This window comes from Strigops habroptila, chromosome Z (genome assembly GCF_004027225.2).
Source record: "Strigops habroptila isolate Jane chromosome Z, bStrHab1.2.pri, whole genome shotgun sequence".
Lineage (NCBI taxonomy): Eukaryota > Metazoa > Chordata > Aves > Psittaciformes > Psittacidae > Strigops > Strigops habroptila.
The window spans coordinates 88,865,222-88,886,693 of NC_044302.2; the positions used below are offsets into that span (position 1 = coordinate 88,865,222).

The 21,472-nt window shown below is 43.4% G+C and overlaps 1 protein-coding gene across 4 annotated transcripts in view; it reads left to right on the forward strand.

The window, feature by feature from the left end:
- Positions 1-20,993: 20,993 nt before the first annotated feature.
- Positions 20,994-21,472, forward strand: part of RANBP3L (RAN binding protein 3 like) — a 34,644-nt gene continuing 34,165 nt past the window's right edge. For 2 of the 4 annotated variants that reach the window (XM_030470421.1, XM_030470422.1), the window contains exons 1-2: positions 20,994-21,079; positions 21,153-21,422. In XM_030470421.1, coding sequence (XP_030326281.1) covers positions 21,179-21,422 — 244 coding nt within the window. In that variant the 5' untranslated portion in view covers positions 20,994-21,079; positions 21,153-21,178. Of the gene's footprint in view, positions 21,423-21,472 lie in introns of all 4 variants that reach the window. The other 2 variants (XM_030470423.1, XM_030470424.1) reach the window with 1 other exon arrangement.

The following is a 21,472-nucleotide window of genomic DNA, read 5'->3' on the forward strand; positions in this document are numbered from 1 at the left end:
ACAGGATATGTGAGGTATGAAAACTTGAAAAAGTAGCTGAATCAAAATAACCTGCAAACCAATACTGTCTGTCTTGCACATTGTAGCAGATAAGAAGTAGTCCAAAGAAACTTTGATTTAAAATTCTCAACTAATACTGTGGATTTCAAAAAAGAAATTCTACCCAGTCACTCAGGATCTCATGGTTTGCCATTTTAGCAAGCTTTTTAACCAGTTAGAGATGTTAACTTTTTTCCCCTTATGTCATTATTCTGTGTATTGCTGTAAGCAATAAACCCTGTTACAACTTAGTCACAAATGACAAAAGAAAATTAGAGATTCCTGAGCCACCTTTTAAAGCTTAAATTGATGCAGAAAGCTGACATTATAATGTCAATTACTTTATATCACCCTAGATTTTGGCTTTACAAATCAGTTATATTAGGGCTGTAATTCAGCAAACAACTTCTTAAGCATATGCTTAGGTCTTATTCAAATAGACGAAATTTAATCATGAGCTTATGCTGTGTATATAGATACATATGCATTTAAAAGCTTTGTCAAATAAGGAGGATTTGTTGAACTAGAACTAAATCAGCATTGTCTTCTAATGTTTCCCAAGTTTTCATTTAAATGATACTTTTTTTCTGACTTACATTTTACAAATTATTTTTAGGATGGGTTAATTTTTTTCTAGCAGTCTGCTAGCAGTAAGAAATAGAATCTGATGTCTTTACTTGCACTGAATAGTGTCTTTAGTGTGTTATTTATTTTACATATTTGAGGTGTAAAATAAAAAGTCTGGCTAGGCTAGAAATATCTTTGTATGGTTTAAGACTGCTGTATACTTATCCAAATGCATTCTATGATTGTTCTTCAAGAAAACACTGTACAACTTATGCAAAGTTATATATAATATAAACCTGTTGCATACAGAGTAAGAATTTCCTTTTCCTTATTAGAGAAAAAATGAGAATGGCCATAAAAGCATAAATATTTGGCAACCAAACTGCAGTAATCTAGTAATGGAAACTAGTTTTATCTTCTTTGTTATCTGTGGCATTTAATGAGGGTATGGACATCTTGTTTAGAGCTGTTAATTTTGATACTGTTAACAGATCATAAAGTTATATATTTGAGGGTGAGAAGGGGGGTAAGCCTCATATATTTGCTCCTATAAGATGTCCTGTGTTTAGTATTATTTGTGATAGAACTCGGATTTAAAAAAGAGAATACAGTCCCAATAAATGAGAAAAATCTTTTCATTCCACAATGAGATTATAGTTTTAATTTGAAATACAAGAAATAACATTTCTAACATATCAAACTACATTTTTGTATTGTATAAATAAAATGCATATATAAATAAAATATTTTCATCAAGTTTACATTTGGCTGCATGGCAGATGTACTGATTATTCTGCACTTGTCTGGAAAAAAACTGCAGAAAGTTGATATGGAGCCAAAATATGCATGGAGACAAGTAAATTGCCAATTGTAACATTTTTTGCCAGCAGCTTCCTTAGTCAAGCAAATCAAGTACCATTCTATCAGCACTAAAATCAGACAACTTGAGACTCTGCTGCCATTTTAAAACTTTCCCTAAGCAAAGACACTGTAGTGGAAAATCCCCAGCTCAGAGGTGGGGATAGAGAAAAAGTAATCATTTACCTGTCACCATGTGTACCTATAATCAGCACCAGCTTTCCAGGTACTCCAGCTCCCTGTAACAGAATTCAAGTGTGGAAAAGGATTAGAAATACATGAAATAGATTAAAAACGAGACTTTTTTTCAGCTCATATTTACAGCATAACATTGTAGCTCTCAACAAACTAGGTTTTGTTAATTTTTGTGCAAGGAGGGAAATGATGAGGTTATGGTGCATTCACCTTTCATTCCCCTCTGTGAAGTAGTCTTTGGGCTCTCTGAAACAGTTGAGACATAGAGAAAAAACTTTTGGACAAATATCACAGGGTAAGGTCAGGACATGGCTGACCTCTGTGGTACATTACTGTGACTATGTAGTCTAAATACTTAAAAGACCCACATGCCATATAGGTACCTGCCCCATGTTCCCAAATGTGTAGTTTCCACCTGGTGAGATACCTCAGGTCTATTGGTCTGTATGATCTACTAAAGTAAAGATAACATTGAACAAAAGGGGATCCTCAAGGGAAAATTTTTCATATCATCATGGTCTCCACTGTTTCCAGAATTAAATCCCAGTATGTTTTCTTGAGTGATATTTTGCCTCACGGGGTTTATCATCACTGCAGAGTTCACTGTCCCTGCCTCATATCCATTCACCCAGAAATCCTAACTCTCAACTTAGCTTGGCTGTTTTTGTGGTGTGAACTGGCTAAGAGCTCAAACCGGCACAACTGACCAGCAGCTAACAAAAACGTTGTGTGGAAGAGTTACTGGCTTGTTCCATTTACCATTTCTAGGCCTTCATCAGTAAGGGCACATGAGATCTTCCACGGTTCACTGGGAAGGATTGTGCTACGCAATTTGGTTAGCTGTGGTGCCGAGAACTTGGGGATCTGTTTGATTTCTATACAAGTGAAGGTAGTGCCAGCACAGACAGAGCAGGTTAAGGCTTCCAACAAAAGACACAACCAAACTCAGATCTGGCAGCTGAAGTGATTCGAGTTGCTTTGAATCTGCTCTGCTTGGCGACTGTAAGTCACTGCCTCAGTAGCAGCACTGCTGTTTGTTGCTGACTGGAACTGTTTTATTTGTTTCTTAGCTGCATCAGTCTACAGGCCACTGTATTAGCACCAGATATCACTGGCTCAATTTTGCATAAATACATGAGCTCTAGACTGTGGCTGCCTAAGTCTTGGAAAACAACTGCATGGACTGTGAGAATGAAGACCTTGGGCCCACTGTAGGAGAGGATCAGTTTCAAGATCATCTTAAGAACCTGAATGTGCACAAGTCCATGGGACCTGATGAAATCCATACACAGGTCCTGAAGGAGCTGGTGAATGAAGTTGCTGGTGAATGAAGTTGCTAAGTCACTGCCCATCATATCTGAAAAATCATGGCAGTGTTCCCGACAACTGGAAAAAGAGAAATATAACCCCCATTTTCAAGAACAGGAGAATGGAAGACCTGGAAAACTACAGACCATTCAGTCTCGCCTCTGTGCCTGGCAGGATCATGGAGCAGATTTTCCTGGAAACCATGCTAGGGCACTTGAAAAACACAAGGCTATACAACAATTAGTCACAAGGCACCGCAAATGTAAAATTAGTGAAACAGTAATAGTTGGGGAAGTGTATATGAAATCTGTTCTCATCTTTCACATTAAAACAATAAAAGGAATAAAATTGAGGGAATTCTTTAAGTTTAATGACTCAGATTTTCTAAATATATGTAAAAGCCTAGGTTCAAGAGATTTATCAGAGAACCTAACTAGTGGTATTTTACAATTAACTGATAAATTGTGTTGCCTGTTGATGTCAGAGGTGATTTTTTATTGTCATCAGGGAGACCTGGATTGCTCCCCAGCACCTAAAACTGGCAAATAAAATGGATGGTGCATATTAGTGAATGGCAGAGCATAAAGGATTGAGTCTAGTAACAATCTTTTTAATGAATAAAACATAGTTTAGCAGTCATTATTGCATATATTTAGAGTAGGTGTTCTATAATAATTTTTTTTCTAATGATTAATGGTTCGATTCTCACAGATGTTTTGCTGGAGAGAAGGAGAATTAAGAGAAAGAGAGATATCACAAAGCTTCCCATCCCTGACTTTGTAGGGGTGAATTGCTTTTAACTAAGCTTCATCTTATTGCTGTGTTTTCATAGATGTGACTTCACCTATTTCAGTTTGGAGGTGTCTGAAGGAAAGCCTTGAATGTGTAGGCTCCCTGCGCAGTCAGTGGTGGGAGACTTCACCCAGAGGAATTCAGATCACCGTTTCTGGGGTACAGTGTAGAAGTTGAACAATAATGCTCCTAATTTACAGGTGTTACTGAAGTGCCTAAAATGAGATGGGTGTAATTTCAGACAATAGTTCTTTGGATACAGAGAATTGGAATGTGTTTTCCTTGAGTAACTACAAGGCATTAACAGCTCTCGCAATATGTGTTAACAATTCTCTTCTTATTCCTGTTTGAAACCCAGAAATGTCAAGAGCATTTTGCTAGGTTTTCTACTGTGTTGCATGCTTTGTTGGATTCTTCCTAATGATGTACTCTAGAATGTTACACCAAAGTACTGTTGTCTTGCAAATTATCATGAGTGATTTAAAATAAAGGCCAAAATATTTTGACTTTAATGATAAAATCAGGTTCTGGAGTAAAAGTTGTTCAGTACATCTGTGTTTAGATTAATTATATGGCCTTTATATATTTTCAAATAAGCTTTTTCAAGACTTTTGATTTAGTACTGCATCATGTCCTGATTTAAAAAAAATAAATTAATAATTGTACTCTACAATATAAATAAAGCATATGTAGAAAGAATTAAAAATTCACTGGTGTTGCTCAAAAAGTAGCTCTCTTTGGGGAATGACCAGGGAATTTGAGTGTTTTTTTCCAGAGATTGGAAGACTGCAGGTGTTCTACATTTCCATTGACAGTGTATGTATGGCATAACAATTTTGAAGTGAGTTGTCTGGATGGCTTTTTAACTCAGGCCTATTTAAAAAAGAATGCTTTCATATGGCAAAATATAAAGTTAAAAGTCTTGCAGTGGGAATGTGTGCATTTGCAGAGAGTGGGGAAATGCACTGTGAACAGCTCTAACACTGGGAGGGCTAGAGGTCGTACAGGGTGCACTTGAAATGTGGTGTTAAAGCAGTCCTGCTCTCCTGCCTTGCATGTGCAGAGGATGTGCTGGAGGCAGCTGCAGGTCTGTCTCTGCTTAGATTTTCTTGGTATGAAAATGGAGCATATAGGAGGTAGACGGTGGGAAGAAAGGCATTTAAAGAACAAGGCAACCATCAGGCACAGTCAGCATGGGTTCACAGAGGGAAAGTCCTGTTTGACTAATTTGATACCCTTCTACAATAAGGTCACCTGTCTCGTGGATGAAAGAAAGGCAGTTAGGTGTAGTTTTTCTGGATTTTAGTAAGGCTTTTGATACTGTCCCTCACAGCATACTTTTGGTTAAGTTGTCCAGCTATTGCCTGGGCAGCTGAGTTCCTCAGGGCTCAGTTGTAGAACCAGTTCTGTTCAATATTTTTACCAATCTGGATGCAGAAGTTGAATAGACCATTAGCACATTTGCTAATGATCCAAACTGAGAGGTCATTGCTTTCTACAGCTTCCTGAGGAGGGGAAATGGAGAGGGAGGCACTGAGCTCTGCTCCCTGGTACCCAGTGACAGGACACACGGGAACGGTTCAAAGCTGCACTTCCTGGTGTCCAGCTGCATTAGACTGGACACCAGGAAGCATTTCTTTACCAAGAGGGAAGTCAAACACTGGAACAAGCTTCCTAGAGAGGTGGTTGATGCCCCAAGCCTGTCAGTGTTTAAGAGGCATTTAGACAACACCCTTAATAACATGTTTTAACTTCCGGTCAGCCCTTAAGTGGTCAGGCAGTCAGACTAGATGATCACTGTAGGTCCCTTCCAACTGAACTATTTATCCTGTCCTACCCTATCCTATGAAAAAGTATGGAGGCCACAGTGATTCTCCAGGTTTTATCAAGACAGGACGTCAATATGCAGCCAGAACGTACACATGGCAACTCAAGAGCTGTGAAATGCTCTTGGTAGCATAACATGAATGCAACCTTGAGAACTGCTCAGGAAACAGTTTGTAAGCTTGCAAGTTGTTTTACAAGCTAACAGGTGTTGCAGCCCAAAGAGGTAATTTTCTTTCTTTACAAATTATGGATGACCAAGCACTGGATAGTGCACATTATTTCCTACTGCATTATTTTATATATTCATAGAAGGAGAAGGTGGTGTTTGGCATAGGCAATATAAGTGATTGCTGCCCCTTACTCAGTAGTTGTTAAACTGCATGTAGAATACTGCATTCAGTTTGGGGCCCTACAGTGCAAGAAAGATGCTGATAAACTGGAGCAAGTTCAGCACAGGGCCACAAGTACCTGGAGCATTTGCCCTGTGATGAGGGGCTGAGGGAGCTGGACTTGTTCAGCTTGGAGAAACAACGTCAAGGGGATCTTGCAGCAGCCTTCCAAAACCTTAGAGGAGCTTATTAAGAAGATGGAGACAGACTCTTTTCTCAGGTGCACTGCAAGAGAACAAGGCAGAGTGGTCATACATTGAAATGAGGGAGGATCTTAGTGAACATAAAGAAAAAAGAACAAGTTGTCCAAAGAAGTTTTGGAATCTCTATTCATAGAGGTTTTCAAGACTCCACTGAATAAAGGCCTGAGCAATCTGGTCTGATTCCAGTGTGTCCTGGGTTCAGCTATAGCAGTCATTTTTCTCCTGCTTAGTAGCTGGTGCAGTGCTGTGTTTTTTAACTTTCAGCCTGGGAACAACGCTGATAACACCGATGTTTTTAGTTGTTGCTAAGTAATGTTTATTCCAACCAAGGACTTTCTCAGTCTCATGCTTTGCCAGGGAGGAGGGGAAGCCGGGAGGAAGCAGAGACAGGACACCTGACCCAAACTAGCCAAAGGGGTATTCCATACCACAGCACGTCATGCCCAGTATATGAACCGGGGGGAGTTACCCGGAAGGCCCAGATCACTGCTCGGGTCGGGCTGGGTATCGGTCGGCGGGTGGTGAGCAATTGTATCCTCTCCCCTTGTTATTTCACTAATCGTTATTATCATTGGTGGTAGCAGTAGTGGTTTTGTGTTATACCTTAGTTGCGGGACTGCTCTTATCTCAACCCGTGGGAGTTACATTCTTCCCATTCTCCTCCCCATCCCTCCGGGAGCGGGGGGAGGAAGAAGGTGGGGGGGGGGAGTGAGCGAGCAGCTGTGTGGTTCTGAGTTACCGGCTGGGCTCAAACCACGACAGTTCTTTTTGGCGCCCAACGTGGGGCTCGAAAGGTTGAGATAACGACAGATCTGACCAGAGTGTGTTTAATCATATTTGTGATAAGCATTCATTGTTACTACTCGTCACAATGGTGATTATTTGGCTCTCAGACTTGTTGCGCTTGATCTCAGAATTTCAGCATGTTGTACCTTACTTACAGCCACTATTTGCTGTTTTAGCGTTTATCGGCTGGGGGGCCTGGGCTAAGGTTCTTGTTTCACTGTACTTCATGGTAATGACTTGCAATACAATAGACTCATTGATCATGAAACTGGTCTGGTTTGTGCTTCCAGCGTGGCCATCACCACTATACATTGGGAGGTATATAATGAAATATTTTAGCAATTGCATATCTTTCTTTTTCTCCTCGGGGGGTAAACTTACGAAGGAAGCATTCTCTTTCACCCCCCGTTCCCCCACCAGCCTATTTGCAACAGCAGTTGAGAGTTCTGAAGGTTTTAGATGGCCTTTGAGTACCCTTGAAACCTGCCTGCTGATTGTGCTGGGGATCAGCATGTTGGCAAACATACGGAGTGTGTTTTACCCACGGCCATCCCGTCGTAGGAACATCCTATTTCGTTTAATGTCAAAATTCAGCAGTATCAGGTTCGAATCTGGTCTAGGGTTAGACGACGATATAGGAGGACCACCAGGAGATTTTCCCTGAGGCTGGACAGTTATGAGTGGCAGGGTGTGTGGGATAGTATGGGCAAGTACCTAGGCCAGTGGGCCCCTCCAGTGCTTTGGAACTTCACCACTGAACAAGTGCAACATCCGGAAAAGCTAGTAAAACACTTAAACGAGGTGTGCTGTCGTCCTGGTTATACCAGAGAGGGACAAATTTTGGCAACATGCTGGGGCTTGGCCTATGCCTACAGAGCCCTGCTCAACACTATCCAGCACCTTCAAAGGGAAAAAAATGTCTCTGGATCTGATGGCAAAGCAACAGACAACGCAGCTATGCCAACTACAAGCACAGCAGCTACTCAGCCAACTGGACCACGATAGAGAAAGGCATCCAGTCCCTGAGGGAATCAGCCATTATAGAGATGATCTATCGTAGGCCGGATTCCAGGAACACATCCGTAGACCCAGATGAAGTCGAATGTACACGACCCATGTGGCGGAAACTTACACGGAGTGCGCCATCATCATATGCCCACACATTGGCATCAATGACCTGGAATGACGGAATATCACCAACAGTGGATTTCCTGATTCGTCAACTCCGAGAGTTCGAAGACAATCTCACCCCTTCCATCATTTCAGCTGTGGAAAAACTGTCCCAGGAGTTCAAACAATTGAGAGACGATTTATCCGATCTATCCAGCTCTCCACGCGTACCAACCCATGTCTCAGCTATTAACAGAAGGCGCCCTACTGCTCGAGAAAGAAAATATAGGAGGTACACGCCACGGGCCACCCTATGGTTTTACCTGCGGGATCATGGAGAAGACATGAGAAAGTGGGATGGAAAACCTACTTCAGCTCTGGAGCAACGGGTGCGTGAACTGAAGAGGAGAACAATGGTCAAGGATGATCCTCCCAGGAAAGCTGCTGCTCCAGTCTCTGGCGAGCAGTTTCCCAGATGGAGCGAAAGAGCTGATTTTACTCCAGCTCCTGTGATAAGGAATACTAATCCCTTTCTACAAGACAGAAGTGGAGAATTTTGTGATCACTATTAGAGGGGCCCTGCCTCCAGCCAGGTGGAGGAGAGGGATAATCGGGTTTACTGGACTGTGTGGATCAGATGGCCTGGCACATCAGTCCCACAGAAGTATAAGGCTCTAGTAGATACCGGTGCACAGTGTACTCTGATGCCATCAAGGTATCAAGGGGTGAAACCCATTTATATTTCTGGAGTGACAGGAGGATCCCAAGCGTTAACTATGCTGGAAGCTGAAATCAGCCTGACTGGGAGGAAGCGGCAAAAGCACCCCATTGTAACTGGTCCAGGGGCTCCATGCATCCTTGGCATAGACTATCTCAGGAGAGGGTATTTCAAAGACCCAAAAGGGTATAGATGGGCTTTTGGTATCGCTGCCTTGGAGACAGAGGAAATTAAGCAGCTGTCCACCTTACCCGGTCTCTCAGAGGATCCTTCTGCTGTGGGGTTGCTGAAGGTCGAAGAACAACAAGTGCCAATTGCGACCACAACAGTGCACCGGCGGCAATATCGCACCAACCGAGACTCCTTGATTCCCATCCATAAGCTGATCCGCAGACTGGAGAGCCAAGGAGTGATCAGCAGGACCCGCTCACCCTTTAATAGCCCCATATGGCCAGTGCAAAAGTCTAATGGAGAGTGGAGATTAACAGTAGACTATCGTGGCCTGAACGAAGTCACACCACCATTGAGTGCTGCCGTACCGGACATGTTAGAACTTCAGTATGAACTGGAGTCAAAGGCAGCCAAGTGGTATGCCACAATTGACATTGCCAATGCATTTTTCTCAATCCCTTTGGCAGCAGAATGCAGGCCACAGTTTGCTTTCACTTGGAGGGGCGTCCAGTACACTTGGAACCGACTGCCCCAGGGGTGGAAACACAGCCCTACCATCTGCCATGGATTGATCCAGACTGCACTGGAACAGGGGCAAGCTCCAGAACACCTGCAATACATTGATGACATCATCGTGTGGGGTGATACAGCAGAAGAAGTTTTTGAGAAAGGGAGGAAAATAATCCAAATCCTGCTGAAGGCCGGTTTTGCCATAAAACGGAATAAGGTCAAGGGACCTGCACAGGAGATTCAATTTTTGGGAATAAAATGGCAAGATGGACGCCGCCAGATCCCCACAGACGTGATCAACAAGATAACAGCAATGTCTCCACCAACTAACAAGAAAGAAACACAAGCTTTCTTAGGTGTTGTGGGGTTCTGGAGAATGCACATCCCAAATTACAGTCTGATTGTAAGCCCTCTCTACCACGTGACCCGGAAGAAGAATGATTTCAAATGGGGCCCTGAGCAACAACAAGCCTTTGAACAAATTAAACGAGAAATAGTTCATGCAGTAGCCCTTGGACCAGTCCGGGCCGGGCCAGATCTGAAAAATGTGCTCTATACCGCAGCTGGGGAGAATGGTCCTACCTGGAGCCTCTGGCAGAAAGCTCCAGGGGAGACTCGAGGTCGACCCCTTGGCTTTTGGAGTCGGGGATATAAAGGATCCGAGGCCAGCTACACTCCCACTGAAAAAGAGATACTGGCAGCCTATGAAGGGGTTCGAGCTGCCTCAGAAGTGATTGGAACTGAAGCGCAGCTCCTCCTGGCACCCCGGTTGCCTGTGCTGGGCTGGATGTTCAAAGGCAGGGTCTCCTCTACACATCATGCAACTGATGCTACATGGAGTAAGTGGGCCGCACTAATTACACAGCGAGCTCGAATAGGAAATCCCAGTCGTCCAGGAATTCTAGAAGTCATCATGGACTGGCCAGAGGGCAAAGATTTTGGGATGTCACCAGAAGAGGAGGTGACGCGTGCTGAAGAGGCCCCACCATATAATGAACTGTCAGAGAGTGAAAAGCAATATGCCTTGTTTACTGATGGGTCCTGCCGTATTGTGGGAAAGCATCGGAGATGGAAGGCAGCTGTGTGGAGTCCCCTGCGACAAGTTGCAGAAACTGCTGAGGGAGAGGGTGAATCGAGTCAATTTGCAGAGGTGAAAGCCATCCAGCTGGCCTTGGACATTGCTGAACGAGAAAAATGGCCAGTACTTTATCTCTATACTGACTCATGGATGGTGGCAAATGCCCTGTGGGGGTGGTTGCAGCAATGGAAGCAGAGCAACTGGCAACGCAGAAGTAAACCCATCTGGGCTGCTGCATTGTGGCAAGATATCGCTGCTCGGGTGCAGAACCTGGTGGTGAAGGTACGCCACGTAGATGCTCATGTACCCAAGAGTCGGGCCACTGAGGAACACCAGAATAACCAGCAAGTGGATAAAGCTGCTAAGATTAAAGTGGCTCAGATGGACTTGGATTGGCAACATAAGGGTGAATTATTTTTAGCCTGGTGGGCCCATGACACCTCAGGCCATCAAGGCAGAGATGCAACATATAGATGGGCTCGTGATCGAGGGGTGGACTTAACGATGGACACTATTGCCCAGGTTATTCACGAATGTGAAACATGTGCTGCAATTAAGCAAGCCAAGCGGTTAAAGCCTCTCTGGTATGGAGGACGATGGCTGAAGTACAAATATGGGGAGGCCTGGCAGATTGACTATATCACACTCCCACCAACCCGCCAGGGCAAGCGCTATGTGCTTACCATGGTGGAAGCAACCACCGGCTGGCTGGAAACATACGCTGTGTCCCACGCCACTGCCCGGAACACTATCCTGGGCCTTGAGAAACAAGTCTTGTGGCGACACGGCACCCCAGAGAGAATTGAGTCAGACAATGGGACTCATTTCCGGAACAACCTCATAGACACTTGGGCCAAAGAGCATGGCATTGAGTGGGTATACCACATCCCCTACCATGCACCAGCCTCTGGGAAAATCGAACGGTACAATGGGCTCTTAAAAACTACACTGAGAGCAATGGGTGGTGGCACTTTCAAACACTGGGATACACATTTACCAAAAGCCACCTGGTTGGTCAACAGTAGGGGATCTGCCAACAGGGCTGGCCCAGCCCAATCAGAACTTTTACGTACTGTAGAGGGGGATAAAGTTCCTGTGGTGCACATAAAGAATTTGTTGGGGAAGACAGTCTGGGTTATTCCTGCTTCAGGTAAAGGCAAACCCACTCGTGGGGTTGCTTTTGCTCAGGGACCTGGATATACTTGGTGGGTAATGCGGGAAGATGGGGAAGTCCGATGTGTACCTCAAGGGGATTTGATTTTGGGGGAAAACAGCCAATGAACTCAATTGTACGCTGTTGCCTGCTCTATAACACTTTTATAGCCCACCAGCTAGATATCTTCAGGTCGCCAGCCATTGACCCTGACTTCCCTCCGATCATCACCTCAACAAAGAATGAATTTTGAGGAAACCAGATGAGCTCAGCAGTGACCAGATGAGTTTGGCGGTATCATCAGCAGGCAACAACCCAACACTACGTACCGTCCCTCCTGCCCTGAAAGACTATTACAAGAGATGGAGCCTGACATCATGGACTGGATGAGTTCAGCAATTTTACAGGGATTGGTCCATGGACTAGGGAATGATATCTTTCTCTGTGTGTGGGTGTGGGTGTATATATATGTGTATATATGGGACAGGGGTGATGGTGTGCTGAGAGATGTGGGATCTGAGCATGACGTGAATGGTATGGAATAAGGGGTGGATACTGTCCTGGGTTCAGCTATAGCAGTCATTTTTCTCCTGCTTAGTAGCTGGTGCAGTGCTGTGTTTTTTAACTTTCAGCCTGGGAACAACGCTGATAACACCGATGTTTTTAGTTGTTGCTAAGTAATGTTTATTCCAACCAAGGACTTTCTCAGTCTCATGCTTTGCCAGGGAGGAGGGGAAGCCGGGAGGAAGCAGAGACAGGACACCTGACCCAAACTAGCCAAAGGGGTATTCCATACCACAGCACGTCATGCCCAGTATATGAACCGGGGGGAGTTACCCGGAAGGCCCAGATCACTGCTCGGGTCGGGCTGGGTATCGGTCGGCGGGTGGTGAGCAATTGTATCCTCTCCCCTTGTTATTTCACTAATCGTTATTATCATTGGTGGTAGCAGTAGTGGTTTTGTGTTATACCTTAGTTGCGGGACTGCTCTTATCTCAACCCGTGGGAGTTACATTCTTCCCATTCTCCTCCCCATCCCTCCGGGAGCGGGGGGAGGAAGAAGGTGGGGGGGGGGGAGTGAGCGAGCAGCTGTGTGGTTCTGAGTTACCGGCTGGGCTCAAACCACGACACAGTGTCCAATCTGATTTGAGCAGGAGGTTGGACTAGATGATTCCCTGAGATCCCATCTAATCTGAACCATTCTGTTATTCCATGATTTTGATGCATAATTTTTGACACAGGAAAACAAAACAAATGAAGGAATCCAAGCCAATGATCTAAAACCTGAAAAAAAAGAAACTTATATTGACACATATATATAGTTCCAGTTCTTTAGTGCAAAATATGTTCTATAAGTAGATTCAGTACTGCATCTACTGCTTTCAAAAACAACCACACAGGAAGCACTGCACATGCATATTCACATAGATGTACATCTGTTGAAAATGTACTCTTCTAATAAAGTGCTTTCCCCAAATCTTACATAGTACTAGTAGCAGTAATACATTTTATTTTTATAATCGTTTTCATTTTTGGACTTCAAAGTATTTGGAGGATGCTATAACAAATACGGAGTTAATTCTGAACTGGCTGGTGTCTTTTAGTCTTTAATGAGTTTGATTTGGCAGCTCTGGGGATAAAAAATGAACGCATATGTCCTGAATGAGAAGCATGCCTGGGAAGTCAGTTAATTTTCCTGAGCTGTTGCTTAGCAGAACACCACATGGCCCCAAACTGTTAAAAATACCCTTGTTTTGCACTGCATGTTTGTTCTGGTATACTATAGTGGAAATTTAAGTAGCAATTTACTGCCAAACACATCCCTCTCTATTTTCAACAGTCTTCACCAAGCTTTGTACCTTCTCCTAATCCCTTGTCAGGCAGCTGTGCTGAACGCAGCAGGGCTCAGTGCCTTTTCCTTTTCCTTCTGTGTGACTCTGCCCAAGCTAGGACCTAGATATCACTTACCAGCCCGAAGGCTGCTGTAAACATCCAGCCAGTACCTCTCTCCTGAGAGTAAGCAGTACTCTGAGTAAGCAGTAACTAGAGCTGACAGCCACGTGAGCTCTATCACCATTTTCATGTCTCCTTCCCATTCCCATTCCCTAGGTCTAGCTGTCCTTGCCTTTTGGGCAGGTGAAAGGAAAACATGCTGTGAGTACTTTCAGCATTAACAGTCATGTACTCAGTTACCTCACTGAGCTCTCCTCTGTTCAGCTGCTTTACTGAACAGACAGGCAGGCCAGAAATTCTAGCACACAGGCCCCTCTCAAATACAGCATTGGAACTGGTCTGAGAAAAGAAGGGGTTAAAAATCAATAAAATGCACTGCTGCACTAGGCCAAACTGAGACCGTAAATTCTCTGTTAGGGGAAATTAGTAAAGGACAATGAGTAAAGTACTAAGAAAACTGCTTTTTAATATTTTTTTCCTTGAAACTAAATGTCAGCTGTTATGAAAATCTCATGTCCATTCTTTTGTTGATAGGTGTGGACAACAGAAATGTCAGCTGCAGGTGCCATTATAGACAGTATTTGTTCAGGGCAGGGACAAAATGACAGTGCTATAAGAATGATACCCCCTCCTAAAATTTTAGTAAGTGGAGAGTGCTCAGAGCATGGAGTAGGTGCTCTTTGGTCAAGTGATTAATATATCTGAAAATTAAAATGAATGTATTGTGCTTGCTTTATTCATGTTAAATAAAGAACTCTCACAGGTTATCTTTGAAGAAATAGGAGTCATGTGAGTATGATGCTGACATTCACAAAATCTGTGCTGTCCTTGGCCATTCTGTTTAATGAGAGAAACAGCTCTGCAGGGGAGAGTGCCAGCCCTGCCAATGACAGCAGGACACATGCAGGCATTTGCAGGACTTTGACTGAACGCTAATTGCAAACACTTGGTTTTGCTTGTTACAACTGAGTGTTCAAAAAAAATTTAGTCTTATAATTAGATTATAATACCTTTGGTCTAGAATACATAGTTACTTTGTCTATAAAAGGACTTTGCACCATTTGGAGGCTTGAAGAAATGACGAATTTATCTTGTGACCTAGCTAAGACTGTAACACAGCTAACTTCTCTGCTTTTCAATTTTATCTCTCTTAATCCAAAATGAATTTCATCATGATGTGATGAAAAACTACTTATGGAGAGGCTAACTGTTGGTTAATTTACATTTTCATAGATGAATTGTCAAAATGCAGGATATGTGTGCTTTACAATTTACAAACAAATTATTTTGCCTTTTTTTTACTTTTAGTTGACAGTTTCAGATTATGTTCCGCACTCACAGTGTATTAAATATTTTATTATTTGAAGGAGTTCTACAAGAAAATTGAATACAGTATTAACACAAGAATATGAGAATGGAGATGCTGGGTTAAACCACAGCAGCCTGTCTTCAGCAGTGGCCAAGAATGGACGCTGAAACTGAACAAAGGACAAGCTGATGAGATGCTTCCCCATAATACTCTCTCCTACTGCAGCAGTGTAGTTAGGGACATTTAATGATCCCAAAGGTTTCTATTAAAATTGTCATAGGGATTAATTTCAAACATCTATATCTGTTGACTGTCAGCCAGTGCAGATGGTTTCACTGCAGACTTTCTGTTGCTGTCAAGGCTGGTGCTTCTGCAGGCTGACCTGAGTGTGCTCAACAGTCACACAGCTGAGGCTGAGCCATAAAACATAAAAGTTTTATTTCAAAGGCATCCCTAGAGAGTAATAATTCATGACACAGATTAAGAATCATGTGTTCTTTGTTACCATCCAAACCCACTGATTTTGGAGCGACTTCTACCACTGACACAAAATTGGCTGCTGGTTCCATGTCAGTCCAATGGGCAATGCCAGGGAAGGTGTAGCAGTGATGCTCTGCCTCCTTTCTCTACTCCTGCCATATCATTTGGCAGGGAGAAGGACCCTGGCCCTTAGCAATTTTTTTACTGACAAAAATAAGTAGAAGAAATAAAGCATTCTTCTGCTACAGTGAAATGAAACATTCAGAATCAGTGTGAAACATGGAGATAGGTAATTGCTGCACTTTCAAGCAAAACATAGGTGTTTGAAAGACTTGGCCAAATTGAGCATTACTGAGTAAAGAAGAAAAGCTACAGTATGAGGAAAAATTAGTTACAACTCTTCACATTGTGAAAAGCATCAAAACAGAATTCACATCAAAACAATGGAAACATGCAAGACACATGAAATGGAAATACTCAGAGCTTGTTTAGCTTGTTTTGGGAGGAACTGGAGTATTTCTCATCACATTTGCTCTCATAATTTTATGGTTGCATGTTTGTCATTTCTGTGATTCTGAGGAAGAAACTTAAAACATTAGAATTTTTTGGCATTTTTTTAAACTACTACAGAAGTTGTGATATTTTACATTTTGAAATATCCTGAGCTTTTGGGGATCACTACCTGGAGATATATAAACCAAACTGCTGACAATGAAATGTAATGCTATGTAAATCTTGACTCTTGTGCAGTTTTACAACATTTTAAATTCACCTAAGTTCAACTAATGCATTCTAATATTTGTAATTGTTTTGAACAAGTGAGAGCCAAAAGTTCAGCTAAGCTGCAGCAATACATAATTTCTAAATTAAGCTGGTAAAATGGAAGTCAGAAAAATGTCAGTAAATTCAGCCATTAAATTGTTCAGCTTTTTCAGAATTAGATATATAAAAATAAATATATTTTTACATTATAATTATAATAAATATAAAAATTTAATGTGATCCAACATACGTCATATATGAAGAAAACATTCTCTCAACTTGGAACAGGAATCTGAGACCATGATCCACCTCATCCAAGTTTTCCAAATGTTCTGGTATACTAGGGCTTTAGATGACAAATCAAGCTCATGTTTGATATAAACAACCACATTTAATGTCATACATCTCTAAACTCAGACTTTCATTTTACTTGGCACACTCAGTGTTTAAATACACTTATTTACAGTATTTTACATGGTGTTTACAATAATAAGTTGCAGTGGGGAAGGCTGATTACATGCTGATCACAAGAGATCCGAAAACAAGCCTAAGAGGAACAGAATGTTCAGAACTATTCAGTTAGTCTCAGCACATTTTCAGACTCCTGTAAGTTGTTGCTGTCCTCTCATGACCTTTATGGATCTTTGAATGTGAAGGGGTATCAGTCCTCCCATTTTAAGAGTAAAACCAGTTTTTTACACTAGTTTTTGAGACAATAATTTTGATGTCAAATTACAAGGTCCTAAATGTAAACAACTGCAACTCAAGCTGAATTCAGAAGCAGCTTTATCAAAACCAGGAAAGATGCCCTTAAAATAACTGCACTGAAGATAAATTAGTTCATCAGTCTTTACCAGAATTGACCTGCTAAAATTGGTCCACAGGATTAAGATTTTCAATTCCACCAAGTTAGCAATTCAACATATAAAACCTTTCTTTTTAAGCTGTATTAGCCACATCAGACAAGAACAGAAAGCACTCAGCATCTTCTGACATGCAAATGGACTATTGATTTATGTCTTTATTCACCATATTATTCAGATTTTTCACCAAAAGCATAAGAGTCTTGATCCACTAGCACATACAGTACACAGTAAGATTATATAGTACAGTATGCATATATGTAAAACACAACTAAAACCTCTAAGTACCTAGAAATCTGTAGATCACTATGTATGAATACACAAAAGAAAATGTATCATCATAGAATCATAGAACGGTTTGGGTTGGAAAGGTCCGTAAACCTCATCCAGTTCCAACCCCCTACCACAGCAGGGACACTCTCCACTAGACCAAGTTGCTCCAAGCCCCATCCAACCTGACCTTGAACACTGCCAGGGATGGGGCATCCACAACTTCTCTGGGCAACTTGTGCCAGTGTCTCACCACCCTCACAGTGAAGAATTTTTTCCTAATGTCTAATCTAAATCTCCCCTCTTTCAGCTGAAGGCCATTCCCCCTTGTCCTATACGTACACGCCCTTGTAAAAAGTCCCTCTCCCGATGTCCTGTAGCTCCTCTTTAGGCACTGGAAGGCCGTTATAAGGTCTCCCCAGAGAGAAGACCTTCTCCGGGCTGAACAAGCCCAACTCTCTAAGCCTGTCTCCATAGGACAGGTGCTCCAGCTCTCTGACCACCTTTGTGGCCCTCCTCTGGACTCACTTTATGGCCCCCCCCTTCTTATGTTGGGGCCCCAGAGCCGGACACAGTACTGCAGGTGGGGTCTCACAAAAGCAGAGCAGTGGGGCAGAATCACCTCCCTTGGCCTGCTGTCACACTTCTTTTGATACAGCCCAGCACACAGTTGGTTTCTGGGCTATGGGTGCACACTGCTGGCTCATGGTGAGCTTCTCATCAATCAATAACCCCAAGTCCTTCTCCTCAGGGCTGTTCTCAATCCATTCTGCACCCAGGCTATAGTTGTGTTTGGGATTGCCCTGACCCAGGTGTAGGACCTTCCACTTGGTCTTGTTGAACTTCATGAGGTTCTCACTGGCCCACCTCTCCAGCCTGTCAAGGTCCCTCTGGATCCCATTCCTTCCCTCCAGTGTGTCAACCACACCACACAGCTTAGTGTCACCGGCAAACTTGCTGAGGGCGCATCAATCCCACTGTCTATGTCGCCGACAAAGATGTTAAACCACGCTGGTCCCACTACTGACCCCTAAGGAATGCCAGTTGTCACTGACCTCTACTTGGGCATCAAGCTGTTGACCACAACTCTTTGAAAGTGACCATCCATCCAGTTCCTTATCCAGCAAGCGATCCACCTATGCCTTTGAAGTGTAGAAACAAGGATGTCATGTGGGATAGTGTCAAATGCTTTGCACAAGTCCAGGTAGATGACATCAGGTGGTCTTCCCTTACCCACCGATGTTGCAATCCTGTTGTCGAAGGATACTAAATTTGTCGGGCATGATTTTCCCTTAGTGAAGCCATGTTGGCTGTCACCAAACAGATGTTTGCAAGTCTAAAGTTAGCCCACAAGTAAATATTCTTGGGATCAGACCACATATTAACATGACTCAAAAGTTACCTAAGAAATAGGGAAAGAAAGTAGAAAGACATCATTAGGTTTATTGAGTAGAGATGAAAAACAGACTTCATATTAAGGCCTCCGGTGTAGATGAATTGTAAATGTGCCAACAATCCAGTAGTGGCATTTGCAAATGAATTATTTAAGTCATTCAGTTGAGGGAAGACATTGAAGTTGAGAAGTCCTACACCCTACTAAATGAATAGTCACTAAAATGGCAAATACTGTGACTAATGACATAATACTAAGGACAAATTACAGAAAAGAAAAAAATCCTTTTTGCAGAAAAGAAAAAAATCCTTTTTAAATACATGTTATAGGATTCTAAATTAACTCTCTGGTAATCTCAAAAAATGGAATTGGGCATTACCCCAACCAGTGTGACAACAGCTCTGTTCAATGTGCAATATGACTGAAAATGACTGAGGTTTTAGGAAATATGTGTAAGAGAATGAAAAAATAATTCTGAAGAAATCAGGCATAGCTCTGGGCAATTGTGTTTTCCACAACCTTGACTGTGGGCATCTTCAGTCCAAAAAAGGGTGTTCTGGAATTCGAGGCTCAAGGGCTGCAACAAAGCAGGAGCAATTCTTAGAGGAATAATGAATGAAAAGCTTTGAACAGTTTGCCTCAGAAGATTAATAGAATATGTGATAAAACAATGAAATGCTGTTCAGCAGTCTGAATAAGACTGCTGCACATACCAGTAACAAGACATTATTCAACTTAAACAGGAAATTTGCAAAATTAAAAATGGCAAACAGTTCTTCATGTAATACAGTGACAGTGGAAATTGCTGACATAATGTACCCATGAAGTCAAGAGTTTAGAAAGGTTTAGGCAGAGGCTGCACATTCAATTGTAGTTCACAAAAATACCTGGTACTAATTAACAGTTAAGGGTACCACACCTTGAATACCAAGTCCAGTTTTGGGGCCATCAGGAAAGACATTGAGATGTTGCAGTGTGTCCAGAGAAGGGCAACAAAGCTGATCTAAAGAACAAGCTTTATGAGGAATGGCTGAGGGAACTGGGGTTGTTTAGCCTGAAGACAAGGAGGCTCAGGGGGGACCTTATTGCTCTCTACCACTACCTCAAAGGAAGTTGTAGTGAGGTGGGGGTCAGTCTCTTCTTCCAAGTAACAAGTGATAGGACAAGAGGTAACGGCCTCAAGCTGCACTGGGGAAGTTTAGATTGGATATTAGGGAAAAATTCTCCACGGAAACGGTTGTCAAGCATTGGAACATGCTGCCCAGGGCAGTGGTGGAGTCACCATCTCTAGAGGTCTTTAAAGATGTGTAGATGTGGCAATTAGGGACATGGTGGACTTCGCAGTGTTGGGTTAACAGTTGGATTTGATGATCTTAAGGGTCTTTTCCAACCAAAATGATTCTATGGTCCTACTGCAGCAGGGGTAATACAGCACACTTCAGGGTTTATGCTAACCCTGGCTGGGGCTCTCATGAGAGAAAATTACTGCCTGCTCTTGGACTTCTTGCATCTTTTTTTCTGTGAAACATCTGATACGGGCCATGCAAAGAAACGAGATTAGACTAGACATACGGTTCTGATGAAATTTTAATAAAATTCCACCTTTTTGTCATGAACTATTAGGATTAGCGGCAGTTTAGCACCAGGCCTGCAATGTAACGGCCTGACATTGCTCCCACTTGAACTGAGGAATTTGGAACTGTTATCATTTAAGTGAACAGCAGGAGGCATGGGCTGGGTGTACAAACTCGCTGCTCACTGCATCTGGAAGGAGGGGACACTAACACCTTTTTTTTTTTTTTTTTGCTGACACTGCATTTGTTTCATGTCAGCACGGGAATGATCTTAGCGTTTGGCTGCCTCCCTTGATGTTTGGTCTGCTTTGCAAAAACAAAAAGCCCGAAAAATCAACACCGAGCACAGTATCAAAGGAGACATCTGCCAAGCGAAATGTACACTTCCTTTAGAGGAGAAAACACAGGTTGTTCATGGAGAAACCGCGGTCAGGGAAGCAGCACAGTGGGGTTCAGGGCTGACCCTCCATGACCGGCTCTCAGAGACCGCGGCCGCCCTTACCCGGGACTGCGGCGCGGCCGCCTGCCCCTCGCCGCCCGGGAGCGGCCACCCCCCGCGCTCCCTCAGCCGGTGACACCGAGCCCGCCCCCTGATGTCAATCCGCGGGCTCTGCATGTCCCCTCCCCGCGGCCGGCCCCGCCAAGGGCTCGCCCCGCGCTGTCAACGTAGCTCCGGCGGGACGCCCCGGCCTCAGTCACCCTCCGGCGGCGGCTGCGACGGGCCGCTCGACGCGGAGCCCGGGCCTGAGCGGGGTGGCCGAGGGAGCAGCGGTAAGACTAAATCCAGAGTTCTAGCCCCACCTACGGCTTTTATATCTACGTATATGATTACATATCTATATAGATAAAGGTGCTTCTAAGGATCCCACAATGAGAAATCAGCCAATTCCCGCCTGCGAGGGGAATGTTTTACACACGGACCTACGGCACGCCTGTGCCGGCTGTGACTCCTCAGTCGGATCCAGGCACAGTGCGAAGGCAAAGCCTGACCTCCCCAAAAGAAGAGAGCTGCCCAGTGACCCCCTGGCTCTGCACCAAGCTGCTCGCCTGCAAGGACAGCCCGGCCCCAGGCTCTGCCCCGGCAAGTTAGACCCCAAGGAGGAATGCTGTCCAGGTAGGTGGGCGAGTGGGCGAGTATCTTCTGCATGTGTCCTGCGTCTCTCT